This window comes from Ovis canadensis, chromosome 7, assembly GCF_042477335.2.
Source record: "Ovis canadensis isolate MfBH-ARS-UI-01 breed Bighorn chromosome 7, ARS-UI_OviCan_v2, whole genome shotgun sequence".
Classification (NCBI taxonomy): domain Eukaryota; kingdom Metazoa; phylum Chordata; class Mammalia; order Artiodactyla; family Bovidae; genus Ovis; species Ovis canadensis.
In genome coordinates this window covers 22,522,935-22,543,947 of record NC_091251.1, presented here as the reverse complement: position 1 = coordinate 22,543,947, position 21,013 = coordinate 22,522,935, and the positions used below count along the sequence as shown (strand labels likewise).

Sequence of the window (21,013 nt, the reverse complement as noted above, 5' to 3'; positions counted from 1 at the left end):
TGAAGATCTAGGTTGCTTCCATGTCTTGGCTATTGTAAACAGTGCTGTGATGAACATTGGGGTACACGTGTCTCTTTCAATCCTGGTTTCCTCAGAGTGTATGTCTAGCAGTGGGATTGCTGGGTCGTATGGCAGATCTGTGTTCAGTTTTTTAAGGAATCTCCACTCTGTTCTCCATAGTGTCTGTACTAGTTTTCATTCCCACCAAGGGTGTAAGAGGGTTCCCGTTTCTCCACATCCTCTCCAGTATTTATTGCTTGTAAACTTTTGGAGAGCAGCCATTCTGACCAGTGTGAGATAGAACCTCACTGTGGTTTTGATTTGCATTTCTCTGATCATGAGTGATGTTGAGCATCTTTTCATGTGTTTGTTAGCCATCTATATGTCTTCTTTGGAGAAATGTCTGTTTGGTTCCTTGGCCCATTTTTTGATTGGGTTGTTTATTTTACTGGTATTGAGCTGCATAAGCTGTTTGTATATTTTTGAGATTAATTCTTTGTCAGTTGCTTCATTTGCTATTATTTTCTCCTACTCTAAAGGTTGTCTTTTCACCTTGTTTATAGTTTCTTTCATTGTGCAAAAGGTTTTAAGTTTAATTAGGTCCCATTTGTTTATTTTTGCTTTTATTTCCATTACTCTGGGAGAGGTGGGTTATAGAGGATCTTGCTGTGATTTATGTCAGAGAGTATTTTGCCTATTTTTTCCTCTAGGAGTTTAATAGCTTCTAGTCTTAAATTTAGATTTTTACTCCATTTTGAGTTTATTTTTGTATATGATGTTAGAAAGTGTTCTAGTTTCATTCTTTTACAGGTGGTTGACTGGTTTTCCCAGCACCACTTGTTAAAGAGATTGTCTTTTCTCCATTGTATATTTTTTCCTTATTTATTAAAGATAAGGTGTCCATAGGTGTGTGGATTTGTCTCTGGGCTTTCTATTTTGTTCCACTGATCTATATTTCTGTCTTTGTGCCAGTACCATACTGTCTTGATGACTGTAACTTTGTAGTATAGTCAGAAGTCAGGCAGGTTGATTACTCCAGTTCCATTCTTCTTTCTCAAGATTGCTTTGGCTATTCGAGGTTTTTTGTATTTCCATACAAATTGTGAAATTATTTGTTCTAGTTCTGTGAAAAATGTTGTTGGTAGCTTGACAGGGATTGCATTGAATCTATAGATTAATAAACATCTTCTTTTAAAAGAGTCAATATTTCTGGGCGAGCCAAGGAGCCTCACTGGCCTCAGATGCTATATTCTGGTACCATTCTAAGCATTTCACATGTGTTAATTCATTTAAGTCTTACAGCAACCCAGTGAAATAGGTCCGACTGTTATCATCCCTATTTGATAACAAGGAAAATGATCAGGTGGTTAAGAAACTTGCTGAAGGCCATGGGGCTGGTAAGCTGTGGATCTGTGAATCAGGGTTTGACCCAGGCAGTATAGGTCTATAACCATTACACTATCTTGCCTACTCAGACTTATTTAAAAATATCATTGCAAGAGCTGCTTCAGATTTACTAAATAATCTCTCTCTCTCTCTCTCTTTTTTTTTTTTTAACATTTAGGTCATTCTTAAACATCTTGATGAGAAAAACGAATCCACTACATTTCAAGTTAGGAATTCCCTATGTTAAATGTAAAGTGAAAATGGTGAGACAGGTTTTATTTCAAAATGAGTCATGTGTTTTGCATAATTTTAGACAATAAAATGATGAAATTTGTTGACTCTTTCAAAATCAGATACTTGAAAGAACTGCTTAGTGGTCTTATCTGTGAACTTAGCACAGACAGAGATTCCCCCTTCCTTAATCATCAAACTTGATTAGAAAAGTGCAAAGTGATAAACAAGTTTTGAGTGATTGAGCTTTGTATTCCCAAGAAATGCTGAGTTTTAGGTTTTTAGCTTGTAAGAGTATTTGCTGAAGAGGACTAGCGGAATTTTGGGATGTGGGTTTCAGTCTCTGCCGCGTCAGCCTTCAGACTCCGACCTCAAAGGACATGATTTTCCACATCTATAATTTATGAGAGTTGGAGTGAGCGCTCAGGCTCTTTCTAGCTCTAGATTTCTTTGATTTTAAGACTTGTGTTCACTAGATCAAGTTTCCAACTTCAGAAAAGCACATATTGTACCCACTGTCTCCACCTACTGGTAGAAAGAGAGATTAATCTTGCTCAGCAGTGTCTGCTTGACAAGTTGCAGGAGCTGCTTGCTGTGAGGCTAGGAACTTGTTGAGAAAGGAATGTGAATTTGACCTTTTATGTTGAGAAGTTTAATTTGCTCAGAATCCTCACATCTGAAACTTTTGCAGCTTGCATACGTTGGTGAAAGTTGCACAGAGTGTGGATGGAGGGGTGGGGGCGGTCGACAGCAGAGGAGCTGAGTAGTTCCTGCTGCTCCAGGGACTGACTGGAGTTCAGGTCTCTGGGCACTTTGGCTAGTTTTCTTCCCACAGTCTTATGACTCATTCATCCCCTATTTTAAAAATCTTTGAGAAATCTGTATTTTATTTATATTTTGAATAGGAAATCCTATTCTAATTCCCCATATCCTTGCCAACACTGGTGTAGATTAGAGACTAAACCCTCTTCAGACATATGATCTGTGAATATTTTTATCCCTATGTTTATCCTATGACAATACCACAGTATCTCTCTAAGGACAGATGTATGAGGGTACAAACTTGCAACAGGTAGTAAATAAGATTTAGAGATCTAATACATAGCACAGTGGATATAGACAATAATATTGTCTTATAAGCATGAGACTTGCTAGGAGACTATAAGTTAATGATTCCAACCAGTAAAAGAAGACAATTATATGATAGAAGTGCTAATTATCAGTACAGTGGTGATCACATCTTAATGTATAAAGATATCAAATTAATACGAGACACATCTTAAATTTATACAGTGTGATGTGTTGAATATATTTCAATAGAGAACACACATATCCTAAGCCAGGGATTATGAGTTCATGTCTCACCTGGGGTACCAAAAAAATTAAAAAACACATGTACTAAAGATGTTTATAAAAGTGGGAGAATAAGTAAATAAAAATCCTTCAACAACTTTTCTAATAGAATTTGTATACCACTTTTAGTTAGAACCAAAGACCTGAAAATCCTGAATTTCCTTATTCTTACAACTTGACTATTTGCTACAAAATGTTCATCACATCTCTGCACTCCCAGGTCACATTTTAAGTGTGGCTGTCTGTTCTCAAGGCGACTTCGCTGCTAGGTTGCCCTGCTTGTCTCTGACCCACAGAAGCACCCCCGATGTTGAGCAACTAAATGAGTGACTTTGCTAAGCGCTTTAACACTTGTGTTTCCTGAAAGAGCTCACTGTCTTAACTGCGTAGGGTTGACAGGTCATTTCTAGTGCCCTGGCTTCCTTTTTAAGAAATTAAAAGGATGAAAGGGTCACAAAACTGGTAAGGGTAAGCCTTTATAGAAGCAATTCCTTCTGAGGGGGTGGGGAACAGTAACTTTGGTCCTTACCTGGGAACATTCGTACCTTGGGAACTGAGGGGGCCAATCCACCAGCACTCTATAAACCTTGGCAGAGGATAAAAGCAATGAAAGATGATGCCAAGGTTTCATTCTTAAGGGACCCATGCCACATTTCTCTTCATCACATTGATAAGCGGACAAGACACTTTCACGCCTTTTCACTCACGCCTGTAGCAGGACCTTGGACAGGAAATCTAGGAAGGAGGCTGTGTGGGAGCATGGTGGGTGATATTTGACTTTTGATTCTAGTTTGCTTTAAGAATGTGAGCAGGGAAGACCCCACAGCTGCAGGCAGAAGAGGGCGTTGCTCACCGCGGTGTGGAAAGAGGAAGCAGCTCCGTCTAGGCAGGCTCTCACCTCGCTGCGGTTTTTCCTCATTGCCTCATTCCTCGTGTCCCGTCTGCCCAATCTCGGTCAGCCCTGCAAGTGCATGCTCCTCAGCGTCTCCTGTCCCTGGTTGCCTCTCCCTGACTCTAAGAAGTGGGGCAAAGAGGAGTCAAGAGTTGGAAGAAAGGGACGGAGTCTCGGGACAGGTGGTCACACATTGCCTGCCTGTGCTTCATCATATCCAACTCTTTGCGCGCCTATGGACTAGAGCCCACGAGGCTCCTCTGTCCGTGGGATTCTCCAGGCAAGAGCACTGGAGTGGGTTGCTGGGCCCTCCTCCAGGGCATCTTCCCCACCCAGGGATCGAACCCATCATTCTTACGTCTCCTGCATGGGCAGGCAGGTTCTTTACCACTAGCGCCACCTGGGAAGCCCAGTCACACATTAGGAGTGTTCATATGACTTACTTCCCTGGTGGCTCAGCTGGTAAAGAATCTGCCTGCAATGCAAGAGACCTGGGTTTGATCCATGGGTTGGGAAGATCCCCTGGAGAAGGGAATGGGTACCCACTCTAGTATTCTTGGCCTTCCCTGGTGGCTCAGCTGGTAAAGAATCTGCCTGCAATGAAGGAGACATGGGTTCGATCCCTGGATTGGGAAGATGCCCTGGAGAAGGGAAAGGCTGCCCACTCCAGTATCCTGGCCTAGAGAATTCCATGGACTGCATAGTCCAGTGGGTCTCAAAGAGTCGGACACGACTGAGCGACTCTCACTTATGACTTATTGCCGAGGTATCCAAGGAGTGAGCCGTAAGAGAAGCATGTAGTCCAGAGGCCACTGGGGCCTCCGAAGAGAAAGCACTTGCTGGTCTTTATTCCTGTGCTCATTTGAGGGGAGGAGTAAAGGATGCATCCGCTTCATACTGACAAACAAGACGGCTGCCCTCTACAGCAAACATATCGGGGCTTCATTGAAGGAAGGGGAGGGGGGTGAGGAGGGGGGATGACTTGCTCTGATGGGTCTTTTGTTTTTATTGAAGCCGTGTTCTTTCTAAGCCTAGTCTGAGCCCAGAGGCATTTTCCCAAAAGGGAAGGGGCAGCTGGAGTCCTTAGTCTGCAAATGTTGAAGATATTTTTTTAATCTAATTTTTACCTTTTTTACTTCCCAAATAATAGGAAAAGAGGGAATAAAAAGTTCAGAGTTGAGTGGAATATGAATCATTGACTTACGGGATTTTTAGGTTGGTTGACACTTGAAGTTTGTTATTCCAAGAATCACTCTGAGCATAAGATGTTACTGTCTGGTAGCTCTGTTTCCTTATTCATATCACTTTTTTTTCTAAAAATTCTTTTTGCTCCATATTGTCCTTCCTTTTCATTCTGGGCTCTTGCCTGGATTTATAATTTAAACAGGAAGACAGTGAAACAGCATTTGCCTTGTTTATTCCTTTTGAAAACAACATCCCTTTGTGGTTTAGTCAGAGATTTACACTCTGCACTAATCAACACCAAAATAAATAGACCCTCAAAACTGTCAGTGACGCCAGCCAGTTCTGCAGCCGAATTCTGAAGGACTAGGCCAGATGGCAAAGCCAGGCCCCCTCACACATAACGTGTGTTCTGTCGCTCTTGGCGTCTGCAGTGTGGGCAGCTGACTGCTTTTTAGAAGGCTAAGTGGGAGGGAGCAGATTCTCCACTATCCATTTGTTCAGGGATAAACCCTAAGGTGGCATGAGTGGTACTCAGCCATGGTTAAAACCTGTAGTGCTCTGGCCCAGGCCCAGGCTGGCACTTCTGAACTCCTGGCTGGCCCCCAGCATGTTCTGTGATTGTGTTCTGGTCATGAAGCTCTCCTTTAGGCTCCCTGGTGTATAACGTGGAAGAGCAGAGCTGCCCATTTTTTCGGAATTTTCAAGTATTGCAGCAGGAGGTGTTGCTCAAATACAGGGCTTCAATGAGTTCATCGTGTTCCGGCCAGACTGATAGGCAGAATCCTGCTCTGTTCCCGTGGATGTTATCTCGACCCTACTGAAGTTCAGAGAAGTAGCATCCATTGCCAGTACACATGAATGCAAGCACATTGCCAGTACACACGCATGCGGGAAAACTTTGCTTTTCATGTCAAGTTTTGACTTTAGACTTCTACCTTGTTCACCTGCAAAGAGATTTTTGGCTCTTTGAAAATTCATAACTGCGTCGTCAAAGTGCCAATTCGGTAAAACAAACCAAATATCCTTCCGTCATGTGGAGAATGGAGTCAGAAATGGCAACCCACTCCAGTATTCTTGCCTGGAAAAATACCATGGATGGGAAAGCCTGGCAGGCTGCAGTGCTTGTGGTTGCAAAGACCTGGACACAGCTGAGCACACACGCATGCCGTGTATGCAGCAGGGTCTCCCTGGCCCTTGGGAGAGCGAATTATAAAAGAGTAACTGAAATCCAGTGCGCTGAGCTTCAGTAGATCCTTAATCGACAGACTGCCTATGAGATTCTGATGTGGGAGCCATATTCTCTCCTCCCCTTCCAGGAGAGTGTGTGTTTGTTGTTTTTTTTTTAATTCTCAAGAGACCACCCTGATAGTACCAAGGTCTACATGGGAAAGAATAACTTACAGGGTCAAATACATTTTTACATGCAGCGAAATATGTAAACAAAGATTTCTCATCAGTTTTCTCCTAGAAAGCACCCAGAGACAAGCCAGGTCCTTGACTAACTCTGCAGACTCTTTGCCTTTGTGGAGGGAATCCTTGCCATTCAAGTAAAATCTTAGGAGAAGCTGTTTTTTGAGGCTTTGTTTAATGAAGAAGAGACAGCTACAGAGAGAAAGTAACCTCTTTGGACTCTCCTATACGATCTGTAGGACCCTCTCCATTCAGTGCCTACTCTCCAAACACTGAAGGCAAATGTTCGAATGGAGTTGTTTTAGATGCTGTGGTGTTGCCAAGGCGATGCTTATTTTTTCTCTTGATTCTTCTTGGTGCTTTATTACCATCCTGCCCCGTGAAGCGTGGCGTGGCTCTATAGTTCGGTGCTAAACCCAAGCGCAATTCTGTATTTGCCTGTTTACAACGTCTCTACACACTACAGCTTCCTCACTTCAAACAGTGTGTGAACAAACCAAAAATATGTTTTTGGCTGTGATCCAGACTTTGGCTTCCGCTCCCCGAGTCATGCCATAAAAATGCTCTGTCGAATAAATTCTCAGGAACCGAAAAGAACGTTCCCTGCTCCATAGGATTTTAGATAATAGAGGAGGCTTCAGCTGACCACCTGGCGTGGTGCCCATGGCCTTGGAAGAGCAAATCACACAGCATCCCCTGGCAGTGCTTTACAGCGACCGGAGATCAAGTGATGGATGAACTTTCCATTTAAAGAAATTTGCACATAATGTTTATCTCCACTGGGTCTTTTGAACTCCGTAAAATGTTATCTTTCCGTATTCTCTGCTGTTGCCAGTTAGTATAGATTATGAAGTTTTTGAAGCCAGGATTAATTTTCTATTGAGTAAACTTCTAGTGTTAACCATGGACAGAATCCTGTTATTTGAGGTGTGTGTGTGTGTGTGTGCATGCTTGTGTATGTTTAGAGAGCGATGTCTCCCTTTCCCAGCCTGGATATAGTCACATCCTTATGGTTCAGGATCCTGGTAGGAAAGAGATAGCATATTCCAATTAGGATCATTTAGGGAGAGTTTATTCACAAAGGGACTATTTTTATTTTATTTTACTTTTTTAGTTTTTTAGTTGCAGCATGTGCGATACAGCTCCCTGACCAGGTATTGAACCTGGGCCCCTTGACATGGGAACTTGGAGTCTTAACCACTGGACCACCAGGGAGGTCCCAGGAGCTGTTTTTAAAAGGTGCGAATGTGTTGGGGAAACAAAGAGATAGTGTATGACTCATTGGAGCTGTTACTGCTCCTAGACCAGAAGGGAAGGAAAGGAAGAGGAGAGACCAGAACCTGGAAACAGAGAATCCTGTCGAGAAGGCCACTTTCAGAATGGCCTGCAGAATGCAGATAACCTGGCCACTCGGGGCCATTCATCTCTTCCCTCCCTCCAATCCCTGTCTGGGCTCCCCGTTGCCTGAACCCAGTCAGAACCAGGAGGTGCAGAAGGTTTTTGATTTGGTCCCAGTAGCTTGATTTCCCAGGCTGAAAACAGGACAAAAGGCAGATTGGGGATTTGGAGGGCAAATGAAGGGCATCTGGAACATATCCTAGCGTAGAGGTCCAATTATTCCTAGGGAGGGCACGAAATCTGAATAGAAAATTTAAACTCGCTTTTATGTTTAAATAGCTCTATTGAGATATAATGGACATGCACTAGATGTTAGTCGCTCAGTCATATCCAACTCTTTGGGTCTCCATGGAAAAAAGTAGCCCTTCATGCTCCTCTGTCCATGGAATTCTCCAGGCAAGAATACTGGAGTGGGTAGCCATTCCCTTCTTCAAGGGATCTTCCCAACCCAAGGATTGAACCTGGCTTTTCTGCACTGATGCAGATTCTTTACCATCTGAGCTACCAGGGAAGCAATAAACTGCATATAATTCAACTATACAGTTTGATAAGTTTTGATATGTATATGCCTGTGAAGCCATTATCACACCATCAAGTTAACAAACATATTATCACCTTCAAAATCAACTCACTTTAACATTTATAATATTCCACATGATCCTTTTAGAAGGGCATGGAAAGATATCATGAAATCAAGCAATAGCAAATACATTTCCAAAAGGATTGACTCTGGACAGGCACACAGAAAAAATGAAATTCAAGACAATGTCAAAGTTTATGAGAAAGCTATTTAATAGTAAGTAGTTTGTAATACATTAAAAAAAATTGTTTGAAGGTTTTTGTTTTGTTTTTGTGTTTACTTCATATCTGTTTCAGTTCAGTTCAGTCGCTCAGTCGTGTCCGACTCTTCACGACCCCATGAATCGCAGCATGGCAGGCCTCCCTGTCCATCACCATCTCCCGGAGTTCACTCAGACTCACGTCCATCGAGTCCTTGATGCCATCCAGCCATCTCATCCTGGGTCGTCCCCTTCTCCTCCAGCCCCCAATCTCTCCCAGCATCAGAGTCTTTTCCAATGAGTCAACTCTTTGCATGAGGTGGCCAAAGTACTGGAGTTTCAGCTTTAGCATCATTCCTTCCAAAGAAATGCCAGGGTTGATCTCCTTCAGAATGGACTGGTTGGATCTTCTTGCAGTCCAAGGGACCCTCAAGAGTCTTCTCCAACACCACAGTTCAAATGCATCAATTCTTCGGTGCTTAGCCTTCTTCACAGTCCAACTCTCACATCCATATATGACCACTGGAAAAACCATAGCCTTGACTAGACGGACCTTAGTCGGCAAAGTAATATCTCTGTTTTTGAATATACTATCTAGGTTGGTCATAACTTTTCTTCCAAGGAGTAAGAGTCTTTTCATTTCATAGCTGCAGTCACCATCTGCAGTGATTTTGGAGCCCCCCAAAATAAAGTCTGACACTGTTTCTACAGTTTCCCCATCTATTTCCCATGAAGTGATGGGACCAGATGCCATGATCTTCGTTTTCTGAATGTTGAGCTTTAAGCCAACTTTTTCATTCTCCTCTTTCACTTTCATCAAGAGACTTTTTAGCTCCTCTTCCCTTTCTGTTTATTGCCATGAATTTAAAACAAAGCATGTACCTGCTTAAAAATTGAAGACCCCAGAGAGCTTATGTTTATGTGGTTATCCCTTTCAAACTTTACCATGTTTAAAATTAAAATAAAAATTTTAAGTATTTTTTAATTCATTGAAAAATGACAATAATAATTCTATTACATATTAACATAAATAGCTTAGGGAAAATAGGCTATTTTGTGTTTTCCAAAACAAAAGAATTATGCAAGAAGAGTGATCGCTGTTTTATATTTTTGTATGTTTTCTATGAATAGAAACTAGCTAGTTTATGACATTATATCTGCTTCTGTGTTCAACCAGTGCAATAAAGTTGACCCTTGAACAGCATGAGTTCAAACTGTAAGGGTCCACTTATATGTGGATTTTGTTTACTAAATATGTACTATGATGCTGCGTGACCTGTGGTTGGTTAAATCCCTGGATGCAACCGACTGTAAAGTTATACTCAGATTTTCAGCTGCATGGAGGTTAGTGCCCCATCCCCCCAGTTGGTGAAAGATTAACTATATAGTTTTGGTAAGTTGTTGAAGAATGTGTAGCGTCACATAGACATATAGTTGGCAAAGGGAGGGTTATTTTAATGGCCTTTTCATATAATTGTAGACATTCTATTTTAATATTACTCCAAGACTCAACACATGATCATTTCTTAAAGTTGGTTGTGTGGTGCTTGCCCCGTAGGCAGACTTGTATGAACCACCCCTAACCTGTCGGGTGGGTGGCCATTTTCTTTTTTAAAGAAAAATTGGTCAGTGTCTTTTGAAATTATGGTTTCTATAAGGTAGAATAAGAAATGCAAATCCTCACCTTCATTATACCCTTTAAAAAACTCAAGACTTGAAAAGTTATAGAAGCTTCTTCTAATCCAACACCAGCTTTTCACATGCATAGGAATTAGAACACTTTTTCCTTGATAGATCCACACTTCACATTATAGCTACCCTTTTGAAGTAAGAAGTGAAAACTTAAGTTAATGGTTTCTAACATAATTCCTGGATAAATATTTGTAGAAACTATCTAACATTTGTTAGAGTGCTTTTATTCATTTCTTTCAAAATCTTATTTATGTCTATTACCTTATTTGAATGAGTGATAAAAATGCCTTTTAGAAATGCCTTAAACTGGTACAGAAACAGAATTAAACATTCAGGTCCACAGATATGTCCAATAAATTAGGCAACCACTCTATCTGCTTGTGTAGAATGTTTTAACATCATGAATCCATAATTTTATGTTTATCTCTTTTAAGATCCACACAGGTTTACAGCATCAAATAATCTGGCCCTGTCAGCCCAGCTGCATTCCTTTGGATGAAAAACTCCTGCCCCAGCTTCTAAAAGAAGCAGGCTACGCTACCCACATGGTCGGAAAGTGGCACCTGGGAATGTACCGGAAAGAATGTCTTCCAACACGCCGAGGATTCGATACCTACTTTGGTAATGGAAATGCAGCGCTCTCATAAAACACGTGACATGAGGAGAAACTTGATGGCAGGATGCATCAGTCGGTAGCGCTGCGGGGCCCCAGACGTGGCGGTGCGCTCAGGGCGCGCTGGGACAGCAGCCGCCTTCCCAGGGCTCTCTGTTCAGCACACGGGGTCCTTCGAAGAGTCCGCGGTCTCCGTGTCAGAGGCCGCTGTGCTGTCAGAGAACTCTGTGACTGAAAGGGGATGAGACCGAGTTTTTGAAAAAAAGTTTCAGGCAAAACTCAATGCAAGAATATTTCCTTCACAAAAGTTCAGAATATTCTTTTCTCCTCATAAACTGTGTTCAAAGGTTTTGTTTAGTTTTGTTTTTCCTGGAGATAAAAAGATCCTTTTCCATTGGTATCCTTTCTCCATTCTGTGAGATCTGTTTTTGAAATCACTACATTGGGGAAGATAGAGCAAATAAATAAAATGGGAGGGTAAGTAACAAATGTTAACAGAAGAGAGAAGAAGTAATAAATGTTTTATGGGTGTGATAGCCCTGTAAAAATAAACGTAAAGCCTATAGTTTATTTTAAAATATGCTCTCTTTAAACCCATTACAAACCATACTGCAACAACCTGTTTATCTGTTTATCTTGCCAGGGGCTATATATCTTTCTATCAAGTTCTTTTCATATTTTCCTTTCTGTCTAGCTAGAATATTCTGTTTTATCTGTCTAGCCGTTTAGCTTGCTACCAACTTCCCACTTATCTCTTCATTTATTTACAAGCTGCTGTATCCAAAAGAGAACACACACTGAATGTAAGTTTTTAAGAAATAAATAGAATAAAAAATCAGGGTGAGTAGAAAAAGATGGAATAGTTGCATGGCACTGAATTATTTAAAAACAGAACAGCTGCATGCCTGTAGGTGGACTTCACACTGAACTCTGAGATTTGAGACTTCTTATGTCCAAAGGGGGGAAAAAAAGCAGTCCATAAGAGTCATATTATTTATAAGTTAAATGGAAACCAGATGTTCAGGAAGAGTAAAGCATTTTCTGGCTCTTAGACCTGAGAGAAATTTCTCCTTTGGGAGAAAGTAAGGTGGACAGCATCCTCAGAAACATCATTTTTGTAACAAAATAGTGGTTGTCTTAGAGATGTTTCTTGAAGCATTGTCTTTTACTTGAGCTAGAGCCAGAGCACCCGAGTCCATTTTGGTTAAAAGGATGATCGAAGGCCGTATCAATGCAATCAGAGCTCACAGCTCTGTAGTGCCTTGTTGGAACCGGGGCTAAGTTTGAGCTGCAAGGATCCAGACATGAGACTGTGTGTCCTGTTCCCATCTCAGTTCTCAGGCAGACGTTGCTAATCACCATGCCTTCTTCCTTTCTTTCTCTTAAATATGTATTTGTTTATTTGGCTGTTCCTGGTCTTAGTTGTGGCATGTGGGGTCTTAGTTCCCCAGCTAGGGATCGAACCTGGGTCTCCCTGCATTGGGAGAGCAGAGTCTCAACTGTTAGATCACCAGGGAAGTTCCTCATGCGTTCTTTCTTAGTGAACCTGGATATATCCTCAGTATCCTTAAAGAGCCATTAAAAAAATAGGACTTGGATGTAAGACCTCTTTGTCATCTTGGATATTCTCAAGGAAAAAACAGCCTCTACATCCTTTGACAATTTTCACTCAGGCCTTTGCAAAATGATGGATCGATACCTATACTCTGGCAACTGGAAGAATTATAGATATTAAATTGTTTTTGTTAAAAAGCCATTTATGAGAAAGAAGCCTAACTGGATTTAGGCAAACAGAGCGACACCTCACATTCCTATGGAAGGGAGGCTTGCAGACAAGGAGGGCGTGATGACCATGAGCTGTTATCACTAGGAAGACTTAGATGTCCTGGTAAAAACCAGTCAGAGGATGCTGGGCCTGGCTGCCCGTCTCTGTGAGTACACTAAGAACCATTGAATTGTACACTTTATCTGGGAGATTTGTATGGTGTGTGAATTATATCTTAATGAGGCTGTTAAATACAGCGGTCAGAGATTTTAATTGTTCAAAAAGTAGTTTTTCTTTTTTCCCAAAAAAGCATCAGCTGCCATCTTCTTTAGGCTCAGCCCCAAAGGTCAAATTTGTGGATTTGGGATCTCATCCTAAGATGAGAACAGCTCCATGCGACTGTCTACGTGGTTGCATAGGATCAGTTTAGTCCAGTCTGAACAGATCTGTTATGTGAATAAAGAGTTCAATTTCTAGAATCCTTTCATCTGTTCTAACTTGTTAATATTTACAATCCATACATCTTTTAATCAAATATATCCTTTGCATGTATCTTCCCAAATGATAGAAAACAGTTTATACTTACAAATAAAGAACCCGAAGTGATTCCTCAAGGTGTTACCAATAACCAATAGTTATTAATATAGAACACCAGTGTCCTGACCCCTCTAATTACCCATATAAGGGCTGAAATTATTTTCATAGATATATTTATTTTTCTATTACATCTATGCAGTTGCTCAGTCGTGTCCGACTCTTTGCGACCCCGTGGAGTGCAGCACGCCAGGCCTCCCTGTCCATCACCAACTCCCGGAGCTTGCTCAGACTCATGTCCATTGAGTTAGTGATGCCATCCAACCATCTCATCCTCTGTCCTCCCCTTCTCCTCCTGCCTTCAATCTTTCCCAGCATCAGGGTCTTTTCCAATGAGTCAGTTCTTCGAATCAGGTGGCCAAAGTAGTGGAGCTTCAGCTTCTGCATCAGTGCTTCCAATGAATATTCAGGACTGATCTCCTTTAGGATGGATTGGTTGGGTCTCCTTGCAGTCCAAGGGACTCTCAAGAGTCTTTTCTAACACCACAGTTCAAAAACATCATTTCTTCAGCACTCAGCTTTCTTTTTGTTCCTAGTCTCACATCCATACATGACTACTGGAAAAACCATAGGTTTGACTATTGTATTGCATATTAATTGACAAATACACTGGCTTTCCCTTTCTGTTATACATGTAGGATAAAAGATTACCATTTAAAGAGTTATCTTGAGACCAAGATATTTGTTATATTCAGGACTTTGAATTTACTGAACCATGGAAAAGGAAGAAATTAATTTTTTAAATGAATTCATTTGCTATGTAAGGTGTAGAAGGCTTTTAATTGTGATTATGGGAAATATTCAGAGCTGAGGAAAGGGTTAGACCAATTATACCATCTTTAAAGCTTTTTTAAAAAAAAATGTGGGCCATTTTAAAGTCTTTATTGAATTTGTTATGACATTGCTTCTGTCTTATGGTTTGAGTTTTTGGACCTGAGACATGTAGGATCTTAGCTCTCCAGCCAGGGATCGAACCTGCACCCCCTGCATCGGAAGGCAAAGTCTTAATCACTGGACTTCCAGTTAAGCCTCTCATCTTTATTTTAATATTAATAAGCAGTGTTTGTCAGGAAATAGCTCAGAGTCCAGCACAGTTATTTCTTTTGAATAGCTTTATTGAGGTGTAATTCACATACCATAGGTTCACTCAATAGAAGTGTACAATTCATTGATTTTTAATACATTCACGGGGTTGTGCCACTGTCATTACAATCCAAATGAGGAACATTTCCATCACCCCCCCCCCCAAGAAAACCCATACCAGTCATCAGTCATGCGCATTTCCCCCAACCCTGAGAGCCCCAGGCAACCACTAACCTACCCTCTGTCTCTGTAGACTTGCCTATTCTGAATGTTTCATAGAAATAGAACCCCACAACATGCAGTGCAACTTATTTTAATATTTTTGGAAAATATGGAACATTTGCAGAAACAAGTCAAGTTGAGAAAACCCATTTTCTTCTGCGTGTCAGTCTAAATTGTGGGATAGATGTCATTTAAATTTGGAACAAAATTGAGATCACTGTAGGTAGAAAAAATCTAATTTCAGCGCTGTACATTAGTTTGCTCTTCTGGTTCTGTTCTGTTCTGAGATCCTCCGTTTAGGAAAGTTTGTGTCTCTCACCAGTGGGTGTCAGCATCGGACTAAAGATGGTTCCTCCAAGAGCTCCTTCTATACATAACCTTGAAGCCAGTAGGCCAAGGTCAATATCAATATTATCTGAATCCTGCATTCATTTACGTGATCACCTCAGAGTAAAAACTTGTAACAAATCACGTTAACCACATGCTATTTTAGCCATTAGATAGCTTTAAATGATTAAGATGTCATCACCTTTGCTGAATTTAAGCTCTGATTTTTAAAACCGTATTTACTTGAAATCACTCACTTTGAGAGTTACACAAGAGAGCTTACGTTCTAAAGATTGAAGGATGGATTTTACTTTTTTTACAATAACATTTTAATGCCTTATGCTGGCAAATATAGAGATGTTAAAAATGGTGCTCTGATTAGCCTTGTCATTTGATTAGCCTTGTCATGGGTAATCAATTGCATTAGGCAATTAAATGCTGAAGCCTCCATTTGTTTAACAAGTTTTATGCTATGCTGACTACTTCCATCTCCCATTTCCATTGTAGGATATCTTCTAGGTAGTGAAGATTACTACTCCCATGAGCGCTGTACCGTAATTGACCCTCTGAATGTCACACGATGTGCTCTTGATTTTCGAGATGGTGAAGAAGTTGCAACAGGATATAAAAATATGTATTCAACAAATGTATTTACTGAGAGGGCTACAACCCTCATAACCACCCACCCACCAGAGAAGGTAAATCTTGCTTCTTTATTGACTTCAAAATCATGTGAAGATAGCATCTCTGCTCAGGTGAACATAGGAAGAGGCCCCTGTCTTTTAGGAAACAATCTAATAAATTCTAGGTTGGTAAAGAACATGCCTGCAATGCAGGAGGCCTGGGTACAATCACTGGGTCGGAAAGATCCTCTGGAAAAGGAAATGGCAACCCACTCCAGTTTTCTTGCCTGGAGAATTCCATGGACAGAGAAGCAGAGCAGGCTACAGTCCATGGGATTGCAAAGAGTTGGACACGACTGTGCGACTAACTTTCACTTTTTTTTTTTCCACTTTCAAATATTAGAGTACATTAGTATCAGCCTGGTAAGCTTGTTAGAAATAGAAATTCCTGGAGCTCACTTCTAAAAGTCTGATTCATTAGGTCTGTGGAAAATCTGTCAGTATTTTAAAGAAGCTCTTTAAGGGTGATTCTGTTGCAGATGGTCCCCAGATCACACTTTGAGGAATGCTGTGAGTATAGTGTTTTGGTACCAATAGAGTTTTACTGTTTTAGTGTGTTATTGAGCATGAGTTGTAAGTCATTAGTAAGTTGCCAGAGAAGGCAATGGCACCCCACTCCAGTACTCTTGCCTGGAAAATCCTATGAACGAAGGAGCCTGGTAGGCTGCAGTCCATGGGGTCGCTAAGAGTCGGATACAACTGAGCGACTTCCCTTTCACTTTTCACTTTCATGCACTGGAGAAGGAAATGGCACCCCACTCCAGTGTTCTTGCCTGGAGAATCCCAGAGACGGGGGAGCCTGGTGGGCTGCTGTCTATGGGGTCGCACAGAGTCGGACACGACTGAAGTGACTTAGCTTAGCAGTAGCAGTAAGTTGCCTGTATTTTTGAAAAGATAGGCTTATGTGCAAAATGAGGTGTTAGCAGGCAAAATTTCTGTTAGAGACCCACAGACTTTAGATTCAGGGCAAGCTCCCTACCTTTGTATTTCCCAACCCCCCCAAGATTATCTTGGCTATTCTAGATATTCTGTATCCCCTTGTTAATTTTAGAATGAGGTGGCCAGTTTCTACCAGGAAAACAGAGGGGTCTGCTTGGGTTTGGATCTCACTGAATCAGTGGACCAATTTGAGGATAACAGACATGTTAACAATATTGAGTCTGCTAATCTAGAAACACAGTACACGAACGAGCCTGTTTTTCACATTGACCACACTGAAGCTATTTCTATATGTCATGTGCTTAAATCTCTTGATTTACTTACTGGGAAAAAGAGAAAAGAGTCTGACTAGCCTTAACATTTTTTTCTTTGTGTTAAACTAAAGTTAACCTCCTGAGGTGAAGTTTAAGCTGAATTCTCTAGATTTAGCTTATGAACGCCTTTAAAATTGGGTCAGATTCTTGTGTCGTCAGCTGTTAGACTCAAAATATGGCTTCATTAAGAACTGTATTACGCCCTCAAAATTAGAACTTCACGCAGTAGATTACAAAATGTGTAGTGTTACCTGGTTTTTCTAATTGCCTCTGCTCTGCCTGTTTGGCAATTACTGAAGGTCCTCAGTATGGATCGCAGTTTATCTGCCCGTTCAGTCTTGGTACCTGGCTGCGGATCCCCTGTTTGGCATTGTTTTCTTCCTGGCTGTCTTTGTCTCCTCTAACTTAGTACTGAGCATCTTTCTTGATATCTGTCCTCAGCCTTGCCCCACTTTTGAGTTTTTTTTATTATTCTTTCACGCTGACCACTTGGCGTGGCCATGCTTCCTGTGGATGGAAGAAATCGGAACATTCTCTCAAACATGTAGACATATCATATTTAAACTCTAGGTCTAGTACCAATATTCAGATAGTTGGAAAGATAACCGCTGGATACTTGGCCTCAGTTCTCAATTTTCTTCGGTATGCTTGGCATGTTATGTATATGGTTGAAGATTGAAAGAATGAGCTAAAGTCTTGAGGGAACTGTGGTCCTTGTCTTGACGTTTGAGGTGGGGCATTATTTTACAAATAAGCCAACTGGCTTCAAGAAGTGAGGGAACTTGTTCAAGGTCACAGAGTTAGAACTTAAAACCATGGTGTTTAACTCGAGAGCTCAGAGCACTGACAACCCTCCGAAGTTCACAGTTCAGATTCCAGACCAGAGATGACGAGCCCCAGTGTGATTCAGCCTGATGGTTCCAACATACAGTGCATTAGCAGTGTGCTGGGATCCTCTGGAAGGCTTGGAAGAAGTACCACAGTTCCAAATACTGTGATTTACTGGTCTGGGGCGGGAGCCTATCAGTTACTTACTTTCCCTCCACCCCCAGCTCCCATCAGTGGTTCTGCCATGACGTCACTGTTGATTGCCCTCAAGCTCAGAGGGGCAGGCAGAAGCCAGCTGCCCTCTACAGGTTCACAGTATGTCGCTACTTTAATGGTGTAACAACTCCAATATGCCTACAGTAAAAATTAGTTCCCATGAAGGAACAATAGAGTGTTCCCTCCCAGTGCCCATAACAGTAAGCAGACAAGAGGAAGCACCTGGGCTGAAAGCGTTCCTGGTGGGTGGGCTGTCTTAACTGGTGCCGTGGGCGAAGGCGCAGGAGCAGAGGGAAGCTGGAGGTGCTGAGCGCTCACCAGCCATGCAGACTAGTGTGACGAGTCTGGTGCTGCTCATGGGAGCATTATGGAAATTGCCAGGTGAGAGGAGGTCCTTTTCCTACAATGACTGAAATATTCCGAAGCAGTATCCAGCCTTTTGGGGATCCTCATAGTCACATGGGAAGCGCAGAAACAAAGGAATGAAATAATCAATAGCTGAGTTACTAGCCCCTGGAAGTTTAAGACATAAAATGCAGGTGTTTACATTTTCCATTCTCAATAAAAGGATGCAGCCCACCAGTTCCAGGATTTTCATTGTTTTATTCCAACATTGAATCTAATCCTGTGCTAATTTCTCTGTGCTGTCTACAGACTGCAACATGCATGGACAACTTGCTCTAAGATGGAAATCGTTAACGAAATACAAAGTGTCCACAAGCTGACTTAAAAATGTGTCTATTTTAAAGAGCCCTTGAGGGGAAAAGAGCATCTGGAGCTGTTTTATAACAGAAACATGGTGTTGGAATCAGGGAGAAATTGCTAATAACCATTGCACAGTGCTAGGAGGGAATGTCATTTTTTTCCCCCCTGCAGAATAATTCCCTTAGTACTAACACTACAACGTGAAAGTAACACATTCACAAAGTATCATTTTGTTAAAAATAGCCCCCCCCACCCCAAACTTTGCAGAATAAAAATAAATGTTTTCTCTCACACCTCATCTACTAGCAGTTTCTTAAAGCAAATGTGAATTTCTAGTGGTAGACACTCACTTTTTCCTGCCACAGTTTGGGAGGAAATGTCTTAATTTGAAAGTCAAAGAATAACACTTTAAAAACGTATCATATGCTTTTTAAAAAGTGATAACTTTAAATTAGAAAAATATACTAAAGAAATGAAAATAAGGCTTTCTTCCTCACTGAAATTAGCATAATGAGAAAAAGAAATGAATCCTTAGCACCATTTTAATATGCTAATAACTTTAGGCAATAATGTCATATTGTTACTTAGTACCTAAACATTGGGTAATGATTCACATTTAGGATACCAATTTATAGACCTAAGAAACCCGAAAAGGGTACAGGTTCTTTACCACTGAGCCCCCAGGGGAGCCCGTGCAATATTGGCTGGAAATACTCTAAACTGTGGTCCCTTGGGCCCCTCCTCATTAAATGGGCTACACTGTTTATCATTCTGCCTCCTTCTGATGACCCAGAGACACAGTGATGCTGCAAGGCTGTTTGCCCAACACACTAAATGGTCCTGGATCACTGCTGATGAAATGGGAAAAAGACAACTTCTTTTGTTCAAGGACCACCTTTATCTTTACTCATTAGTTAAGATCTAGCGGACAAGTGTGTGTTGTGGTATGTAGTCGCCCAATCGTATCCTACTCTTTGTAACCCCATGGACTGTAACCTACCAGGCTCCTCTGTCCATGGAATTTTCCAGGCAAGAACACTGGAATGGGTTGCCATTTCCTACTCCAGGGGATCTTGGATGAGGGATCAAACCCTCATGTCTTGCGTCTCCTGAATAGGCAGGCAGGCAGATTTTTTTACCACTGTGCCACCTGGGAAGTGCAGTTGGTAGGTAATAGGGGGCTTTGCAGGGCCTATAACAGTCATAGGCCAAGGCAGACTGCATCTCCCAGGGGTTGTTTTCACTTTTTTTAATCTTGGATTTGTCTCTTCTGTTTGAACTAACAGGAGCCTGACCACTGGAAAAATGGGGAAATAGTTGTAGTTTCATCATTTTAATCCCTCAAGAGCAGTGGCCATGTCTTTAGCCACTGAGGAATAATTATGGGAAAGATTTTTAGGTAACTTTTTGCTACATTTAACCAAGTGAGTAGAATGATTTCCATTCTAGCTGTTTATAAGACCCCTGAATGGTGGTCCCAGAATCATTGTTTTTTTTCCCGTGGTGTGGTTATGAGAGCTCTCTTCTACCATCCTCCCCAGCTGTCGCCCCCAGGGATCACTTTCCCGGTTGGAAATGACCTGCCCTCCTCCTTTCTCTCCTTCATCGTGGGTACTGCCACATTGACCATAATTACGTGGACAAGCATGTTTTCTCCTGAAACACTGGGCTCCCTCCATAGTTTTTCTACCCCTGGCCACTGCAGAGAATCCAGATCAGAGTCACAAACAAGGGCCAGGCTGCTACCCTAGGAAAGTGAAGCACAGTGGAGAAGTTGGAGAGCCCTTGTGGGTGGGATCTCTGTTCCTCATACTCCAGCCATTTGTTGTCAGATGGAGTATGGGCCTGGGGTTATCAGAGGTTCTGATTTTTCAAGGGGGAAAAAAAAACAAACAGGTTTTTAGTGTGACATTTCCTGGCTCTTCAAACTTGATGTGGGTTGCAGATTGTAGCCTTCCAGTTTTTAGTCCTTCCCCATCCAGACCTTGGCTGGTGACATGGGCTTGGTCTTGTGCTGAAGCCTCAGACCCTGACTGCACTGCCGAGTCACAGGGGTCCCTGCTCGTTCTTTCCTCTCCAGACATCTTAGCCCAGGGTCCTTCCGCCCCAGCTGGGCAGAGCATCTGCTGGGATTCCCTTCACCGTGATCTGGAGGAGCACGGAGTTTGGGTGGGACTTGTGTGGCTGGATGAGAATGCGTGTGTTGAGGGGCAGTAGGGGCAGAGCTAAAGCCGTGTCAAAGCTGTCAGTGTTGCCTTTTGAGGGCTGGAATTTGGAATGTCTTCGCATGGAAGTAATGTGCAAATGAAGCCTAGGGTCTCCTTATCATGGTTGTCATTCCATCACCTGCCTCTTATTGAACAGTCACTTTGAGCGTTTTTATTTGGGGGAAAAGGTA

At 41.8% G+C, this 21,013-nt stretch overlaps 1 protein-coding gene across 1 annotated transcript in view; it reads left to right on the top strand.

The window, feature by feature from the left end:
- The window catches only part of ARSB (arylsulfatase B), a 166,611-nt gene that overhangs the window by 5,629 nt on the left and 139,969 nt on the right, over nucleotides 1-21,013 (top strand). The window contains exons 3-4 of the mRNA XM_069595377.1: nucleotides 10,761-10,947; nucleotides 15,438-15,628. Coding sequence (XP_069451478.1) covers nucleotides 10,761-10,947; nucleotides 15,438-15,628 — 378 coding nt within the window. The remainder of the gene's footprint in view (nucleotides 1-10,760; nucleotides 10,948-15,437; nucleotides 15,629-21,013) is intronic.